The 17,282-nt window shown below is 34.8% G+C and overlaps 1 protein-coding gene across 1 annotated transcript in view; it reads left to right on the forward strand.

Annotated features, from left to right (window-relative positions):
• LOC101322709 (catenin alpha-3) overlaps positions 1–17,282 on the forward strand; it is a 489,966-nt gene that overhangs the window by 360,320 nt on the left and 112,364 nt on the right. The window contains exon 5 of the mRNA XM_033841933.2: positions 196–377. Coding sequence (XP_033697824.2) covers positions 196–377 — 182 coding nt within the window. The remainder of the gene's footprint in view (positions 1–195; positions 378–17,282) is intronic.

Below are 17,282 nucleotides of genomic sequence, written 5' to 3' on the forward strand. Positions count from 1 at the left end.
GCAAACAATTATATTCAGTAGATATTTATATGAAAAATTAAACCTGGAAAGTTTTTATATGACTTTAAAAAAACAATGGTATGTCTCTATTCTTAAATGAACAAGTTTTATGAACATCCTATAATGATCGCTTTTTTCCTAAAATGTATTTTGACCTAGTGGAATGATTCTAAATCTAATTATCACCTGTTTTAGGCTAAGATGACTCAGTTGCCTGAGGCAGAAAAGGAAAAGATAGCTGAGCAAGTTGCTGATTTCAAGAAAGTAAAGAGTAAGCTGGATGCTGAGATTGAGATATGGGACGATACGAGCAACGATATCATTGTTCTTGCCAAGAAGATGTGTATGATCATGATGGAGATGACAGACTTCACAAGGTAATTATGTGGGAAATGATGTGTAAATTTATAATGTTAGAAACATTTGTCACATTAGTGAAACCTTAAGTTTCTCTGAGTGTCAGGTGCTAAATATAAAGTGGTATGGGAAAAGCAAATAATAAAGAATTAGAAAGTTGTACGTAGGTTCTTCTAGAGGTTTTGGTAAATAAATGTGGCAGAGTTTCTCATAAACTGCTGAGGAATAATTTTAGAAACCAATTTATGTCCTCACTATCAGGAACCTTCTCTGTGTATCGTATTAGCTTTTTTTCCTTTTTTTTATTACAAAGAAAGTGGTAAATCAAGTTATGATCTCTATTGGAGCTATCCGAATGATTGATTTTCTTAGCTACATACTGAGATATCAACTAGATATATTTGAAATTACAGTGACTTAATGATATACACAAAGGAATCATACATTGTATATTCTAGAAGTAATAAACATGTTTCTTATAGCTTCAAAATATTATTTTACAGAGCTAGCCAAAGAGCAATACCAGTTACTAAAATGTACAAAACTACAATTAAAATAATTTAGTCTTGATGTAATTATAAAAGCCACAGTACAGAAGAATACTCTGAAGCAGACCTAGTATAATTACAAAACTATTTATTTATATCCCTATACATGAAGCACAAAAATAACTTTTAGATGGAGTAATGAAATAAATGTAATTTTAAAATAATAATAAATGGAAAAAATATACATGAATATTTCATTAAAATTAAGATTGAGGAAAGCTTTCTAAGCATTATAGACAAAGAACTCATAAAAAAGGATCATTAAATTGAGTGGCATTAAAATTTCAAAATGTCAATAGAATGTCCTAAACAACACTTAAATATAAATGGATAATTGGGTAAACATCTATAACAAAAAATAACAAGAATTGGATGTCATTTGTATGTAAAGAATACTTACAGACATTAAAAATTTTTTAAATGTCCTAGTAGAAGAATGGGCAAAAAATATGAGCAGATAGCTCACCAATTTCTCCCCATAAAAGATATGAGGCGTAAGTATGTGAAAATATTTTAACCTAAAATATTTTAAATAACGTACCTTTTAATTCTGTAAAACTGGCCAAAACTTTTAAAATAGCCCTTTACAGAGAAGGTATGGTAATGAAAGCATATATTGATATAAGCCTTGTGGTATTTTGGCACTATATATAAACTAAAAACTTTCACAGACTTTTAATATCTATATCTATCTATATCTGTATGTTACATATACAATTTCATATAGAATGCCTGTTAGATATCAGTTTATGTTTGCCCCTCTTGGTTCTTGCCATTTTTTTCTAACCCCCTACCATGACTTTTAAATGTCTTACCATTTCCTTTCATACACAGAATTCAGTTTTAACCTATTGCTCAGTCTCTACAAAGATTCTGAGAAACTTCTCCCCCTCTACTCCACACGTATATTTTATATATATATAAAACATAGACATGAATGTGCCTGTGTATAAGAAACAAACTATACTACAGTGATATTAAATACTGACTATGTTTTGGTAGTTTAGTGGTGGGTAAGTTAATTACTTTTACTTTTCTATAATTTGTTAATTTTCTATGATAAGTATATAGGTATTTTAAATAATTTATAATTTTGCTTCAAGTTAGTCCTAGGAGAGTGGAAATTGACTAAACTTAAATCATTTCATGCAAACTTTCCCAACAGTTAAGACTAAAAAGAAGCACAAATAAAACCTTAAGTGATGTCAGCTTTCAACATTATTAAGATACAGAAAATAGTGTGAGTTTCAAAGTACTACCTTTAAGTAGAGAAATAAACACCAAATTCCAACAGAGCTACTGCTGGTACTCTGTCATCAACATAAACCTGTGGATCTGGAAAGCAGGCATTGAGAAAATTAAAACACCTAGTAGAAATGGGAGGAATGTGATAGATAAAGCAATAGATAAAGCACAAAAGAAAATTGGACCAAAATGAGAACACCTGATGCTAAGTGCTAACATACTGAGCCACAGGTCTGGGACTTGTCATTTTACAACATTAACTATAGAGATTTAGCTTAAAATTGAATGGGTCTGGATTTGGGAAATGTCACTTTTGAGAAAAAAAAGGAAAATGCAGGACAAGTGACACTGAAGGTATGTCAGTGATCGAAAAGGACATAGATAGGAAATAAGAAGGAACCTAGAGAAATGAAAGAGAATCACAATATATGTCAACCCCTCCCCTTCCCCACCACCACCAAAAATGTTATCCATTAAAGAAAGTATACTTCACAGTAATGATTAAAGAGAGTATTCTTGGTCCAGGAGCCCTGTCTAAAATCAAAGAGATTCAGACCGATGACATGCAAAGCTACGTAATGAGATATAGAAAATGAACGTGTTTCTGGGTACATATGCAAAGGAAATGAAATAATTATCTTTAGGAGTTACTGGTATTCCCAGGTTCACTGCAGCATTACTCACAATAGTCAAGATATGGAAACAGTCTTAGTGTCCATCAATGAATGAATAGATAGAGAAAATGTCATATATAAAAAGTAAATTTGTGTATATGATAAATTTAAATAATAAAGGAAACCCTACTCATTTGTGACACATGGATGACCCTGGAGAGCCTTATGCTAAGTGAAATAAGCTAGACAGAGAAAGACCAGTACTGGATGGTATCACTTATATGTGGAATGTTGAAAAAAAAAAAAAAAGTCAAACAGAGAATAGAATGGTGGGGACTGGAGGGCGGGAGAAGTAGAGAAATGCTGATCAAAGATTACAAACTTTCAGTTATAAGATGAGTAAGTTCTGAGGATCTAATATATAGCATATTGACCACAGCTGTTAATACTTGAAATTTGCTGAGAGTAGATCTTAAGAGTTCTCATGCAAAAAAGGCAATTATGTAAGGTAACGGATGTGTTAATTAACTTGATTGTGGTAATCATTTCACATTGTATACATATATCAAATCATCACATTGTACACTAAAAATATATTACAGTTTTGTCAATTATGCCTCAATAAAGCTGAAAAAAGTGAGAATCAAACAATTCAGCTGATGAAAACCTTCCATCTAGAAAACAAATACAAAACAACAATAAAACTATAACACAACACTCCAAACTACAGTGGATTTCAAAAACTAAGAGTTGAAGATACATGTTTTTAAAACCTGGACTCAGAAGATCAAAAACTAAGAAGATAAATTTTAAAAATAAATGAAAAAATGAAATGAGGAATGCAATGAGTTAATAAAACTTAGGGAAAAAAATTAAAGGACAAAAATATCTAAAAAATAAAAAAAATTATAAAGTGTCCAAAGGAAAATAGATTCAGATAAAAATTCCGTAAGGGGAGGACAAGCAGGGGATTAACCAAGAGAATGACTGTGAGATAAAGATTTAAAAAAAAAATAAGAAAAGGCTCAGAGAAAAATAGCTTGAAATGGAGAAGAGGCAAAGGAGATCTGATAGACATATGTTAGACACTTTGAAAAAAAAGAAATAATAAAACAGCCAATATTTAAAAGTATAAACCAAGAAAGTTTTCCATACATAATACTAAACTTAAATTTACATGTAGAAAGGCGTTACCATATTCCTAGGAAATTTGACCCAGACAACACTAAACACACACACACACATGCACGTACGTTTTCCTCATATGTAAAAAATACCAATATATTATATATAGCAATACTATATCCTACATATTATATGTATATGGAGAGAGAAATAGCAAAGTGAAACCAATTGAATAATAAAAATTTATGAGAAACATCCTTACCTCCACAAAGGGGAGGCATGTACTTTTAACCTTATGATTTCATTCCATGTGATTATCTCTATATCTCTAAACAATACACTTTCTGAGATATGGTTTATTGACTTTTCCTGCAAATGAGAATGTAGGTCATTTATATGACTGTTCATCTCTTCTTCTATCTTTTCCTTGGTTTCATGAATTTATATATTTTATTACTTATATTTATAGACCTTGATAATATGTTATCCATAAAGTGTTTCTCGCTATATGTATATTAGTTATATCTCAACTTCTCACTCTGTATGTTGAAGAAATACCCACTCTTACTCTTTCTTTTGCCTGTTACTGCTTCCTCCTGTACATCTCATTTGTAACCCAACTTCTTTCTAGTATACCTCTTTTATATTGATAGTTAATGTAACATTTACATTCTTCTAAATAACTAAATCACCCATGCTTATTCTATTGGTTTATTCTGAAAGTGAAGATTAATAAATAAAATGTTTATGACACTGAAATAATTAACCTAGATAGGAAACACACATGAAGGAAACATATTTCCAGTCGAAAGTTGAATTAGAGTTTAGACATACATGAAGTACCCATATATTTATATGGGAAACAACACATCGTGGAAAGAAACCTGAACTAAGAACTATGTTTTAACATCAGTTTGATAAATGTGTCAATGAGAGTTCTCTTAATCTTTCTCACCGTATTGTATAAAGAGTATATATATAGGCAGAATCTAAAGTTAGAAGGAAAAACAATCAAGGACAAAGCCATGAGAAAAAAAAGCTTTTAAGAAGTGGTCAGAGGAGATAGAATCCCATAAAGACAGAGCACTTAATAAGAAATTGTGTAATATGCAAAGAACGATTCTTGGGCCAGAGTTAAGGAAGTTTCAGTGATTATCAATTAAGTGTTTTACTTGAAGAGATCCTAATTAGTGTAAAGATTGAAAAGATAGTATAGTTTTGGCAATTCTCAATTTATGGTTACTTTTGTTTGAGTAGCTTCACTAAATTTTAGGTGAGAGATTAAAAAGCCTAATTAATTCATTACGAAGTAGATGAGAAAAGAGCAGATGATAAAACAAAGATACTCAAAGTAGTAACTTAAAGGAGGCAAATGATCAAGACAAGATTTAGAGATTTCTGAATAACTTGAGTATATTCTAGGTTGAAGGGACAGGGGAAATGGGGAGGGATAGAATGAAACTGTAAAAGTTATTCAACTTTTATTCAATAGCTGTAGCCAAAAATGAGACAAAAGGGTAGAGCATAAACACTGAGAAATAGGGAAAGAAAGAAACAAAAACAGATATAAGGATTAACCTGCATGAGTTTACATGGTGTATCTTGTAATCTTAGCTAGAATGTCCGTCATAGAAGCCTTTCCTGGCCAAATGGCATAAAGACTCCCCCCAGCCTGTCTCTCTATGTTACAACATCCTGTTACTTTCTACTTTACAGTTAGCACTTCTTGGATTACCTAGTTCATTTGTTTACATATGCTCTTCCTCCATATCCCTAATGGAGCATAAGTGGTGTGAAAATATGAAATTTGACTTATTTTTTATATACCCAGAACTTATAACAGCCTAAATAGAATACATATATATATATACATATATGTAGTTGCACATACTATAGCATATTCATATGCATATATATGTATAGTATACAATAATGTGTTGAATGAATTAAGACATTTAACAATTTCAATTAATTAACTAAAAAGAAAAAAACAACTTGAACTCAGAAGGAGCTAGGAATAAGCAAATACCCAAACAAACAAAAAACAGTGGAGTAACATAAATTTAAGCTCTTGACACCAACTCGTTGTGTTTATTCTTTAACCCATATATAGATCCTAAATGTTGAACACAAAGATTTTAATTTTAATGCCCACATGGCATTAAGAGGAGACACATAGTCAGGGGAGCTAGAGATGAGGTCCTTGGAAAAGCCTAGAGCTGTGCCTCTAAAAAGGAAACTAGAAATATTTCTATGCAACAGCCTGAGGGAACATCAAAATTATTTTCCTTGGAGTCTAGGTCAAATAAAGGTCTTTAAGAAATAGTGACTTCAAGTCTATGACCTATTAAACTGATGAATTTCAAATTACATAACCAGAAAAGGCTACCTTTAGAGAAGAATTAAGATGCAAGAAGCAATGGTGAGCAAATAAATCAGAAACCATGCTGGTCTATTCAAATAAGCTTTGGCGGAACAATGACGACAACACAGAAGGACTGTGTGAAGTAGCAACATTACACAGGGAACATGTAAGTGAGATCAGAGTTAAATGGTCTATTTTTATATTCAGGGAAAATTTAGAAGTATTAATACTATATGTTGCTACATAAAGAATGCATATAGTGCCTTTTAATATTTATAAGGGATCTCTGAAATTTTCATATTAATAGATTAAATTAATATGGAGGGCTAGAAGTTAGAAAATGAGAAAAATATAGAGAAGAAAATGTGGCGTGAATATAAAAATTCAATCATTTTATGAAACATGCTAGGTATATCAGTATTTCTAATGTGTAAATGTAGCAAGCTTAGTAGTTTTAAAAAGTGTAAGTACAATACTACTATAAGTACAAACAGCAACAACAAAAAAATCTATCATTTAACAGAGACATATAGGAATACTTTTTCTAGGAACCATGGGAAAGCGGAGGAAACATCTCTTTCTAAAAGAGGAAGGAAATGTATGAATAAACGGAGGGAATTTAAGGAAGTATACGCCTAATAGATTCTACTTGCTAAGTGATGTCAACTGTGGAATATGTGAAGCCTTGAAAAGGCAAAAATGGATTGAGAGCTTGGGTAGCAAAACAGGAACAGATATGGGGCTATAAATGGTAGTTAACCTGGGCTTCTCTGGTGGCGCAGTGGTTGAGAGTCTGCCTGCCAATGCAGGGGACACAGGTTCGTGCCCCGGTCTGGGAAGATCCCACATGCTGTGGAGCAGCTGGGCCCGTGAACCATGGACGCTGAGCCTGTGCGTCTGGAGCCTGTGCTCCGCAACGGGAGAGGCGACAACAGTGAGAGGCCCCGCGTACTGCAAAAAAAAAAAAAAAAAAAAGTAGTTAACCTGAAAGATTATTCATTCAGTCATTTACTTAGAGTTAGTCACCAGTTCAAAACCTAATACATTTATTAGCAGAGTGAATAGATTCTCTTCACCTGTTTTGAGAGAACTGGTGAATTAGACTTACCTGAAGTCCTAGGATGTTAAGGAATTTTCAGTAGAATTCAGGGGGATGAGAGAATTGAAACTACTAGAAAGAATATATTGAAATAACTGACTGGACCCAGACTGGGACAGAAGGGAAATAAGGTTGGAGAGTAGAACAAAAGGTGGAAAGGTAAGCATATGTCACCAACAGGTGATAAAGATATAGACTTTAGTTTTCCCTACTCTATATCTGTTTCCCTCCCAAAGGAATTAATGTTTTGCTGTTGACATACTTTGAATCAAGTTGGAAGGGTTGCTGAAATATGACTTTGGAAAGGATGCTCAGTGACTTTGAGAGTGTTGTAATCTGTAACTAGTGTGTTAGAAGAAGATTCACAACTCCACAGAGTGATAACTCATTGGAAAATAAGACATGTGTCATGTTTTGCAAAAACTAATCAGTCCAACGTTCTCACAACCTATAGGTGTTGCTGCCAAAGGCAGCCGCAGAACAGGAATACTGTGTGTTCAGATTGTAGTAAAGGTAGGGGAGCAAAATTGAATTTCAGTTTCTGACAATCTTTTACACTCGAACTGCACCCACATTCAGTTTAATTTCAGTTCATATAAACTGATAAATCTCAAATTGTTTTAAAATGGAGGAAACCTTGTTCTTATTTTCACTTCCAATTGTTTTAAGAGTTTTTCTCAGACACTGCAATGTTTTACTGAGGTTTAAGTTTAGCAGTTTTATTTATAGATTATTCCTTAATTCTGCCCACATCACATTTATCTCATTAGAGGTGTTTTAGTTTGTTTGCAGTGGGAGCTGCCAGTATAATATTTATCAACAAGTAGTCGATCAGTTGGTAGGCATACAGTCTCTGTCCCACATACAGATTTTTAAATAGCTGTATATTTTTTAAATAAGAAAAAATAATAAATTATATTCTCTAAAGTGCCACTGAATGCTCTGTTTTCTCATTTTCTTTAACTACTATTTTATTATTAATAAGAGGCATAATAGTAAACTTTGAATGCTTACTCTGTACTGCACTATGATGAATATACATGTTTTCTCGTTTTTATTTTCAGGACAGTTTGATTATTATATTCTCTAATTTATTGTTAAACTGAGATTCATAGAGGTCAGGTAAATTGCTCCAGGACACACAAATGACTCTGAATTGGAGCTGGTTCAATTTCAGAATCTGGGTACCTACTCATTGTATTACAAATCTTCACCCTCGTGCTAAACACAGAACAAGAACCAGTCCTTTCTTCAAGAAGAAACAAAAATGACACATTAAAAATAAGAATAATTGTATGCTTCTAGCTGTAAATACATTGGGACTTCGGAAGAGAGGGATTAGCAATGGAGACCAGAGTAAGCAGAGAAGGAAACCTGAACAAGTGAAGTTTGTATTTGACTTTGAGTGAGATATGGGGATTGAATTGCGGAGTGAGATGATATAAGTGATAAAACCCCCAGGATGGAGGCCGGGAAGTAGGAACGTGTTAGATCCATTTGGGGGCCCTCAGAAAACTATATAAATACAGGAAGAAGTTAGATGGGCATGAAGAAAGTGATAGCTTATATAAGTCATTAGAAAATGGACAGGTTTTTTGTTTATTTTTTTAAATGAAGTAGAAAATAGGGAACTATTCAAGAATTGTAATCAGGATGGTGGCATGACAGAAAAAAATAAATCTAAGTATGACATGTGGTAGGAAGGACAGGCACTTTTGGATGGCAATGCCAGCAGAGACTCAACCCATGGGGGTCTAGCCGCAACTGAGAGACCCAAATAATTAGACAGGCTCTGACAATTCTGATAGAGGCTAGTAGGATCTTTTTTTTTTTTTTAACATCTTTATTGGAGTATAATTGTTTTACAGTGTTGTGTTAGTTTCTGCTGTACAACAAAGTGAATCAGCTATACATATACATATATCCCCATATCCCCTCCCTCTTGTACTTCCCTCCCACCCTCCCTATCCCACCCCTCTAGGTGGTCACAAAGCACCGAGCTGATCTCCTTGTGCTGTGTGGCTGCTTCCCACTAGCTATCTGTTTTACATTTGGTAGTGTATATATGTGGCTAATAGAATCTTGATAAATTCCTAGAAAGTATTGTACCAGGGGCTGGAAAAATTACTTCTGTAAAACTTGATGTAACCATTTCTGAGCCTTGACAAGCCCCTTGGCTCACCAGCCATTTAGTGCTTCTTCCAGCCTAAAGGGGAGAGGTGGAGCAGGTGTTACTCTGGTTCTTTGTGTATTTCTGTCACTACTATCGTGATACACTCATTCCAGGGCAGAAAAGTAAGGCTTTAGTGTTTTAACCATGATTTCTCCTTGGTGAAGGACCATCCGCACAGTCACATAAGCTATGTTACATTATTACACTGAACCTGTGACATCTTCTAATAATTCAGCATTCCTTTTCTTCAGCCTCTGGGACTTTCCAGAATCAGACTGAAGGACTTAAGGCTTGCTAGAGGAAAGCAAGCCTTTCCCCCTTGCACTGATTAGTTTCCCAGGGAAGCATCTTCCAAATTCCTGCCTGAAATGTAAGGGTTTTGGGAGCAGAGATGTGGAGCGTGGAGTCGCTGGTAGTCTCTACATTTAGTATTAGGAATTCGGATGTTCACTTAATACCCCTGTTGTCAGTAAAAGGTACTATACCCTTTAAATAAGTCTAAAAACCTCTAACGCAAAGACTGTACTTTATTCTCTTCACGGAGTAATCTCCAGACTTTTCCTGGGATGAGAGAGAGGCAGATATTCAATGGTGTAGAACAGGGGATGGAATCAAACTGCTACTTTTGGTCTCTTCTTTCACCCCAAATTTCAGTCATACGTATCTTTCTGTTTAAATCAGTTTGATGCTTAGTTTTCCCACTGCTGATTTAGACTCTGACTTCCTTGGATTGACTGTAGTATTTCCCACTTGCTATCTGCTTCCTAGTTTCCTAATATTTCTTGCTGTTGCCTCTTCTCATATTTTGTCCTCTGCATCCTAATAGGTTTAGGTTTTTAGAAGAAGAAGAAGAAAAAAAAAAAGAAAAAAGGAAAGACAACTCATCTGTATTTTCAGTGATGCTTGGAGAAGAAGAAAAGTTATATATAGGTGACAATTTGTCATCTTAACCTGCAAACCCACTAGGATTTACTAGGGTTGTGAAAGTTTTCTCTTCATGATATTTGGAAGTTAGAATATTTAATGTTTTCTTCATGAATAATACTCCCCCCTTTCCTTTTCTCACCTCAGGTAAATTCTGTCCAAGCAATATCTTGGCTAAACTTAGTTTCTACATTTCATGGTTTACATAACACTTGAGAACATCTAATTCTTTTCCCTCATTTGAACAGGAGACAAGTTCTAGGTAAAACTTTCTAGATAATTGTATCTTCTATGGTCACTTAAGATGCATTTTTAAAAGTTGCTGAAAATTTATGGGAAAAAGATAAAAATGATAACTCTTCCTCAAATAAGAAATACAAAACTTCATCTTTGTCAAAAAATAGTGATTTCTAAGTGTGTACCAACTGTAATGTTACTATTAATACAGTTAAAAAACTGAAAATACCTAGAGAAAAGTAATGCTGCTTTAAGCACTAATATTCTTTAAACTACTTATTCAGAAATATACCAGGGTGGTTTATCTATCCTCATCAGATTTTATATTTTAAGATACAATGCAGTGTCAATTTTCACTTGAAAAAATGATGTACTAGATTGTAGGCTTTTCTATAACTTTTTTGGGGTTCATTTACTGAACATCTGTAGAATATCAGGCACTGTCCTGGTATGAAGGATATACCAATACCTACAGTGGAGAATTTTGAACTAGGGTAGCCTAAGATAGAAGAGGTGAGGAGAACAGGAAGATGGACAGCAAGGCAGAAAGATGAAAGAAAAAAGATCTGAAGGAATGATAATAAAGTAGGAGTGGACATGGTGACAGCAGACATTCAGCTCTGAGAGAAACTGAAGAAGCTTGCTAGGAGTTGAGATATAAATAGGGAAAGGGCTGGGCTGGCTTATCCTATGTAGTTAATACCACAACCAGCAGTTCTTCTGGTTTTATTTTTCTACACTATCTGTATGTTCTCAGAATCTTGGCCAAACCAGCAAGCTAAGCCTACTTGTCTGCTAATGGGCCAGTTTTCTCAGGCATTTTATCACTCTAACCATTTTAAGCGTGGCCTGCTGCACTCAAGAGTTATCCTAGCTATGCTTCAATAAAATTAAAAAGAAGAAAAGAAAATACAAGAATTGAATTTAAAAAGAAGTTAACCTAAAATATGGAGGACTGTGTAGATGTAAAGGGGTTTCCGGTAAAACACTGAGCTCTCAGCTTTCCTTATATCCAGGGTATCCTAAGTAATGACTGGGCAATAAAGGCTGCCCAAGTGAAGGAAGAAGAAAAGAGCCCTCATGAATATTCATGTAGAAATCATGTTGCATTCATCTGTAGAAAGAGAGTCTTCGGATGAGGCAACTGTAGAGTGATGGCAGATGACGAACTGTTTGGAAGTCGGGGTGCTTTTATTCTCACTATCTGTGTACCTCCCACTGGACGCAAGCTTGTATCTAAGACACCCTTTTGCCCCACCTTCCTTTTCCAAGATGCAATCCTGAGAGATGAAATAGCAAATGAGCAGAGAGAAGGATAGAAGCTCACCATTCGTCTATTCAGCTGGAACTTCAGAATTAAAGCCTTTTTGGAAGCATAAACGTATGAAATTCATATGTTCTATGCCTTACATCCTTTTGTTTGGTAAATACAGAATCTCTTTGCACATGGTTTGTTTTACTCTCTGAGGTGAAGCGTTTATATTCTAACACAATGTGTTAACGATATTAGCAATTTAAATGTTTTAGCCCACACAGCAAAGGGAATAAGAAATATTGGTGAGTTTTATGTTTCTTCCTTTTAAAAGCAGTTTTATGTCTTATGATTTAAACTATACGAGCAGAGAAAGGTGACTTTTGCTTTACTTGATAAAACTACCTAATTCTCTTTCCCTTATGTGTTAAAAATATACATAAATATATAGCAAATAATTGAAAATATAAAATATGAGATATGTAGATCACTTAAGATTTTGAAAAGGCCTTCCAATTTATAACTTTAAGAAGGCATTCATTCTATATTTGAAATAAATATTGTATCAGGGAGGAGGAATTATTTTTCTGTGCTCTAAATGATGGCTCTTTTTCTTTCTCTTGGACATTGTGTTAGAGTAATTATAGGCTATTATTATTGCCTTTTGCATGAATATTCTCCTGTAAAGAATTGGTTTTACTTTGTAGAGCCTTGAATCACTGGAAACATTATACAGTAATGCCAATGAGAAATACTTTAACATAAAGGAGAATAATTCTGTCTGACATTTATTTTTACATGATAAAAATTTACATGTATTCTGATATGATAAGTAATGGGCAAAAATTCAGTTTATATAACACCTTAGTAATTGTTTATTAAAATTCACTGAGAGGGCTTCCCTGGTGGTGCAGTGGTTGAGAGTCCACCTGCCGATGTAGGGGACACGGGTTCGTGCCCTGGTCCAGGAGGGATCCCACATGCCACGGAGCGGCTGGGCCCGTGAACCATAGCCGCTGAGCCTGCGCGGTCCGGAGCCTGTGCTCTGCAACGGGAGAGGCCACAACAGTGAGAGGCCCGCATACCGCAAAACAAACAAACAAAAAAAATTCACTGAGAGTGAGAGCACACTTTTATGTGAAATCTGGTATTTCAATGTCTGGCTGTGGGGAATTTATCAGAGAATTTGGTGAAATGACTCTGCCAGTTTCCAAGAGGCAAAACGGTTCTGTATTGTGTGAATCTGCAGAGATTTCAGGAGGGTAGAATTAAATTATGAATTGTCTTAGAACACTGGAGCCTCAACTGTTATAAATGTGGGAATAAACAAAGAACAGCCAAACGAAAACATGCAGAGACTATTCAGAGCTCACTGTAGCCATCATCACTTGCTTTTGGCAGTGACACAAAGCTTTAAAATGGAAAAAAGGGAAGACTTCAGGTATCTCTGATTGGAGATTAATGACACAGGGAAGAAGCAGGCCATCGTATGTATGTCATTGGTTTGGGTAGCACATTTTGCTTTGTCTGATTGTTACTGAATTTAAAGCAGGGGCAAATAGAGCTAGGCTGGCTGTTGTTGTTCAAGTCCATTCTGGGCCAATTGCTACAGAGACTGTGGTTTAATTTCTTGACGTAGTTGCGGCAGAAGTTGTGGGTCAAAGCTGGTCATATTTAGTCTGGTCATATTAGTCTGGTCATTGTCCTTTTGTCTTTTCAGTCTCTCAGAAATTTAACTGATAATCATTTTTAGTCTGGTCATATTTAGTCATATTTAGTCTGGTCATATTAGTCTGGTCATTGTCCTTTTGTCTTTTCAGTCTCTCAGAAATATAACTGATAATCATTTATTTGAGTTGGTGATGGATAGATAATTATGCAAACAATATTGGATTAATTTTATATTTAAAAACAAAATACTGTATTTAAAAAAGAAGAGCAGTCTGTGAAAATCTGTATCCTAAATCAATGTCCAGTGAGTTTAAAAGTAACTGGTTAAAAGAAAAAAAACAGTGATATATTCCAATAGAGGAATCTTTGTAAATATAACTAATTTTATCAGCCTTATTCTTGCTGTGGTTCAAGAACCATTAATTAGTGAAGTTTGGAGTTAATTTTCCCTTCTATAGTACTTCGATGAGTATTATCTACAAATAGGCTATTTTTTCACTTTGATAACTTAAATTCCCACTCTTATGTCTAACTCTCTCATGTCTAAAAGTTTTAACACCTTATCCTCAACCTTATCATGTTCTCTGGCCTCAGATCCTTTCATTTTTCCTCTACTTTTAGTCATTTTATTTTGCCTTTCTTATACAGCCTAGACCACTTGGCCTACACTGTAACAACCACTCTCTTGATCTCTTTGTCTCTCGCGACCACATGACATGCCGAATCTCAACACTGCTTCAGTCCAAACACTGCCTCCTTCTGTCTTTTGATTGGGCTTCAGACTGAATTTCACCCCTTCTTTCCTTATGATCAGGGGTGTGTTTGTACCAGGAGATGTTAGAGAAAGAGGGAGCCTCAAAGAGATACTAAATTCTTATTACTCTGGTATGTAGTTGCTTGTCATTTTTAATTTGGGGCAGAAGGATCCTCCCTCTAGATGAACTTCTCTCTTACTTTCTTTAAGCCTTTGGGTTCTGTTGAGCACTCTACCTTGATTACAGGTAATTTCCTCTTCTTGTCCCATCCTTCGCTTGGAATAAGTATCCACATTGAAGGCAGTCTTTGATATTTACATTTTGTGACCATATTCCCTGATTGTGGGTAAGAATTGATCTCAGTGCCCTCACCTAGGTGCTCGCAGACTCATTAGCCAGGTCCTTTCTGCTTTGTCTTGCCAACAAATGCACTGGTCAGTTGCATGCAGCTATATAAATATTCATTATCATTGTAATTATCCTGACGCTTAAAATGTGAGGCTGCCTTCCTTTGCTCATAGGAAAGGTCAAGGCCATCAGAGTGGCCATTTAGTGATTTCTCCATGGAAGCTTACTCTTTGCTTTCAAATTTTTATATTTATTTTCTTAGATTCATTTTTACTATAAACATAGGATTTATTTTACAAATGCTTATTAATGGATTTTTTATTGGATTAAAGTATTTTTGCCTGTTAATAATAACAACAAAAGACAAAAAAAATCATAATTCCATTATTGTAGAGACCAAAACATCCAGAGTTTTAAATTCGATATTCTTGGGAATTAAATGTGTTAGAAGGGGGTACTATATTTCGAGTTTTCCTTAGGGAAACACCCTTAACCCCCCCCAAATTCCACCATTATTTGCAGAGAATATTTCCTTATGTCCTACAAGGAAAAACTAAAACTTCAGGAAGCGTTTCCATCATATTTCTGATCTGATGGAATTGATAGTATGTGGGAGAGTAGAAATAAAAATGAAAGGAAATGATTTGTAGGAATAAAAACATTAAATATATTATTTTTCCCTTTGAACTTTGAAGCTCTTTTGTTGGTGGTGGTCATCATAATTTGCCCACATACGCAGGGAACATATTCACAGTTGTCTTATGGATAATTTATTGCAACTATTTGGGACCTACAAAATGTTTTTAAAGTTCATCAACATATTATGACCTTGGAAAAAGAAGCTGAATTATATTTAATGGAAGTTTTGACTTTTTAGTTTAAACAGATATTAACTACCTAAGGGATTATTTTTCAAGTAGATAAAGGAAAAACAAAATGTAGTGATATAAAGTCCATGAAGATGCTAAGAGAAGTCAATATTAATTGAACTATTTGTTCATTCATGTACTCACTCATTTATTTCTGCATGCATTTAAAAATATTTAGTGAGCACCTATTATACGTTGGTTCTATTCTTCATATAGAAAGCAGAAATCTAGATTTGGATTCAATGTTTGCCCTCAAGGATTTTTAGAAATTAGGGAAGGAATAAATGTAGCTATTAGGAACCCAGGAAGTGACCAGCTATGCCTTGAGCAAAATACTTTACAGAAGAGGAACTGTTTGAGCTCAGTCTTGAAGAATGAGTGGGAGTTTCCCAGGGTAAGAAGGAGAAAAGCACTTCAAAGAAGGAATGTGAAATGTAGGGCATGATTAGAAGGAAGAGAAGCAGGGGATGTACTAGGGTGAGTTGGGAGCAGCATCATAAAGAACTTGGAATTGGAATTTCAACTTATAAAAACCTGGGGATGCCAGTGTTTAACATGACTCTAATGTGTTGCATATGAAAAATAGGGGAAAATAAAGGTGCTTTTCTTTTTAATTTTACTGGAATCTGAGTTTTGAAGAAAAGATAATTTTGAGGATGGAGTTCAAATACAGATATTTTGAATTTCAGATAAAACATGTAAGTGAAAATATCTAATTCCTATTGAAAAGAGGAATGAGAGTTTAGAGTAATACTAGGTATAGATATAAATTTGGGAATTATTCTCAGAGACTGTTGTTAAAGCTGTTAAGAGTCAATGAGTTTCTCAAGGCAGGCTATGTGAAAAAAGAAGAAGAAAACTGCGGCTTCCCTGGTGGCGCAGTGGTTGAGAGTCCGCCTGCCGATGCAGGGGACGCGGGTTCGTGCCCCGGTCCGGGAGGATCCCGCATGCCGCGGAGCGGCTGGGCCCGTGAGCCATGGCCGCTGAGCCTGCGCTCCGCAACGGGAGAGGCCACAACAGTGAGAGGCCCGCGTACCGCAAAAAAAAAAAAAAAAAAGAAGAAAACTGTAGTCTGAGTATTAAAATCTAGTCAAGGAACTTCCCTGGCAGTCCAGTGGTTAGAACTTCACGCTTCCACTGCACGGGGCAAGGGTGCTGTCCCTGGTCAGGGAACAAAGATCCCACAAGCCACATTCAGCGTGGCCAAAAATAATAATAATAATAAAATAATTTACAAATAAAAAAATAATAAAATCTATTCAAAAATTTAAAATATTAAAATACTCATTAGCCTGCTTCTCTTTCATAAATTATTTAAAAGTTCTTGTATATGTGCTAATGTACCATCTTAATGGGCCCAGAAATGGGATTTTATGTGTCCCATGGATCCCTTGCAGACCCAAATGGTCATGTCTCTATGGAAAAAGAGCTGTACTTTGCTCAGCTCCTTTTTTCAGATTGGAGTTTAGTAGTCTAGAAGAAGATATACTTATATTTTCAGTAGTCCTTCAATGTAACAAAAAAAGAAATGAAAATTTAACTTTGAATCTGTACCACAGTACTCTCATTTGCCCTGGGGTAGGAATATATAATAGCAACAGGGTTCAAGCAGTGAACACTTTCTTTTTCATTTCATTTTTAAGCTAAAGCTAGAGCACCTTATATTATTAGAAGGCAGTTTTAGTAAAGATGTCACTAGA

The sequence above is a fragment of the Tursiops truncatus genome, chromosome 16, assembly GCF_011762595.2.
Source record: "Tursiops truncatus isolate mTurTru1 chromosome 16, mTurTru1.mat.Y, whole genome shotgun sequence".
Taxonomy (NCBI): Eukaryota; Metazoa; Chordata; class Mammalia; order Artiodactyla; family Delphinidae; genus Tursiops; species Tursiops truncatus.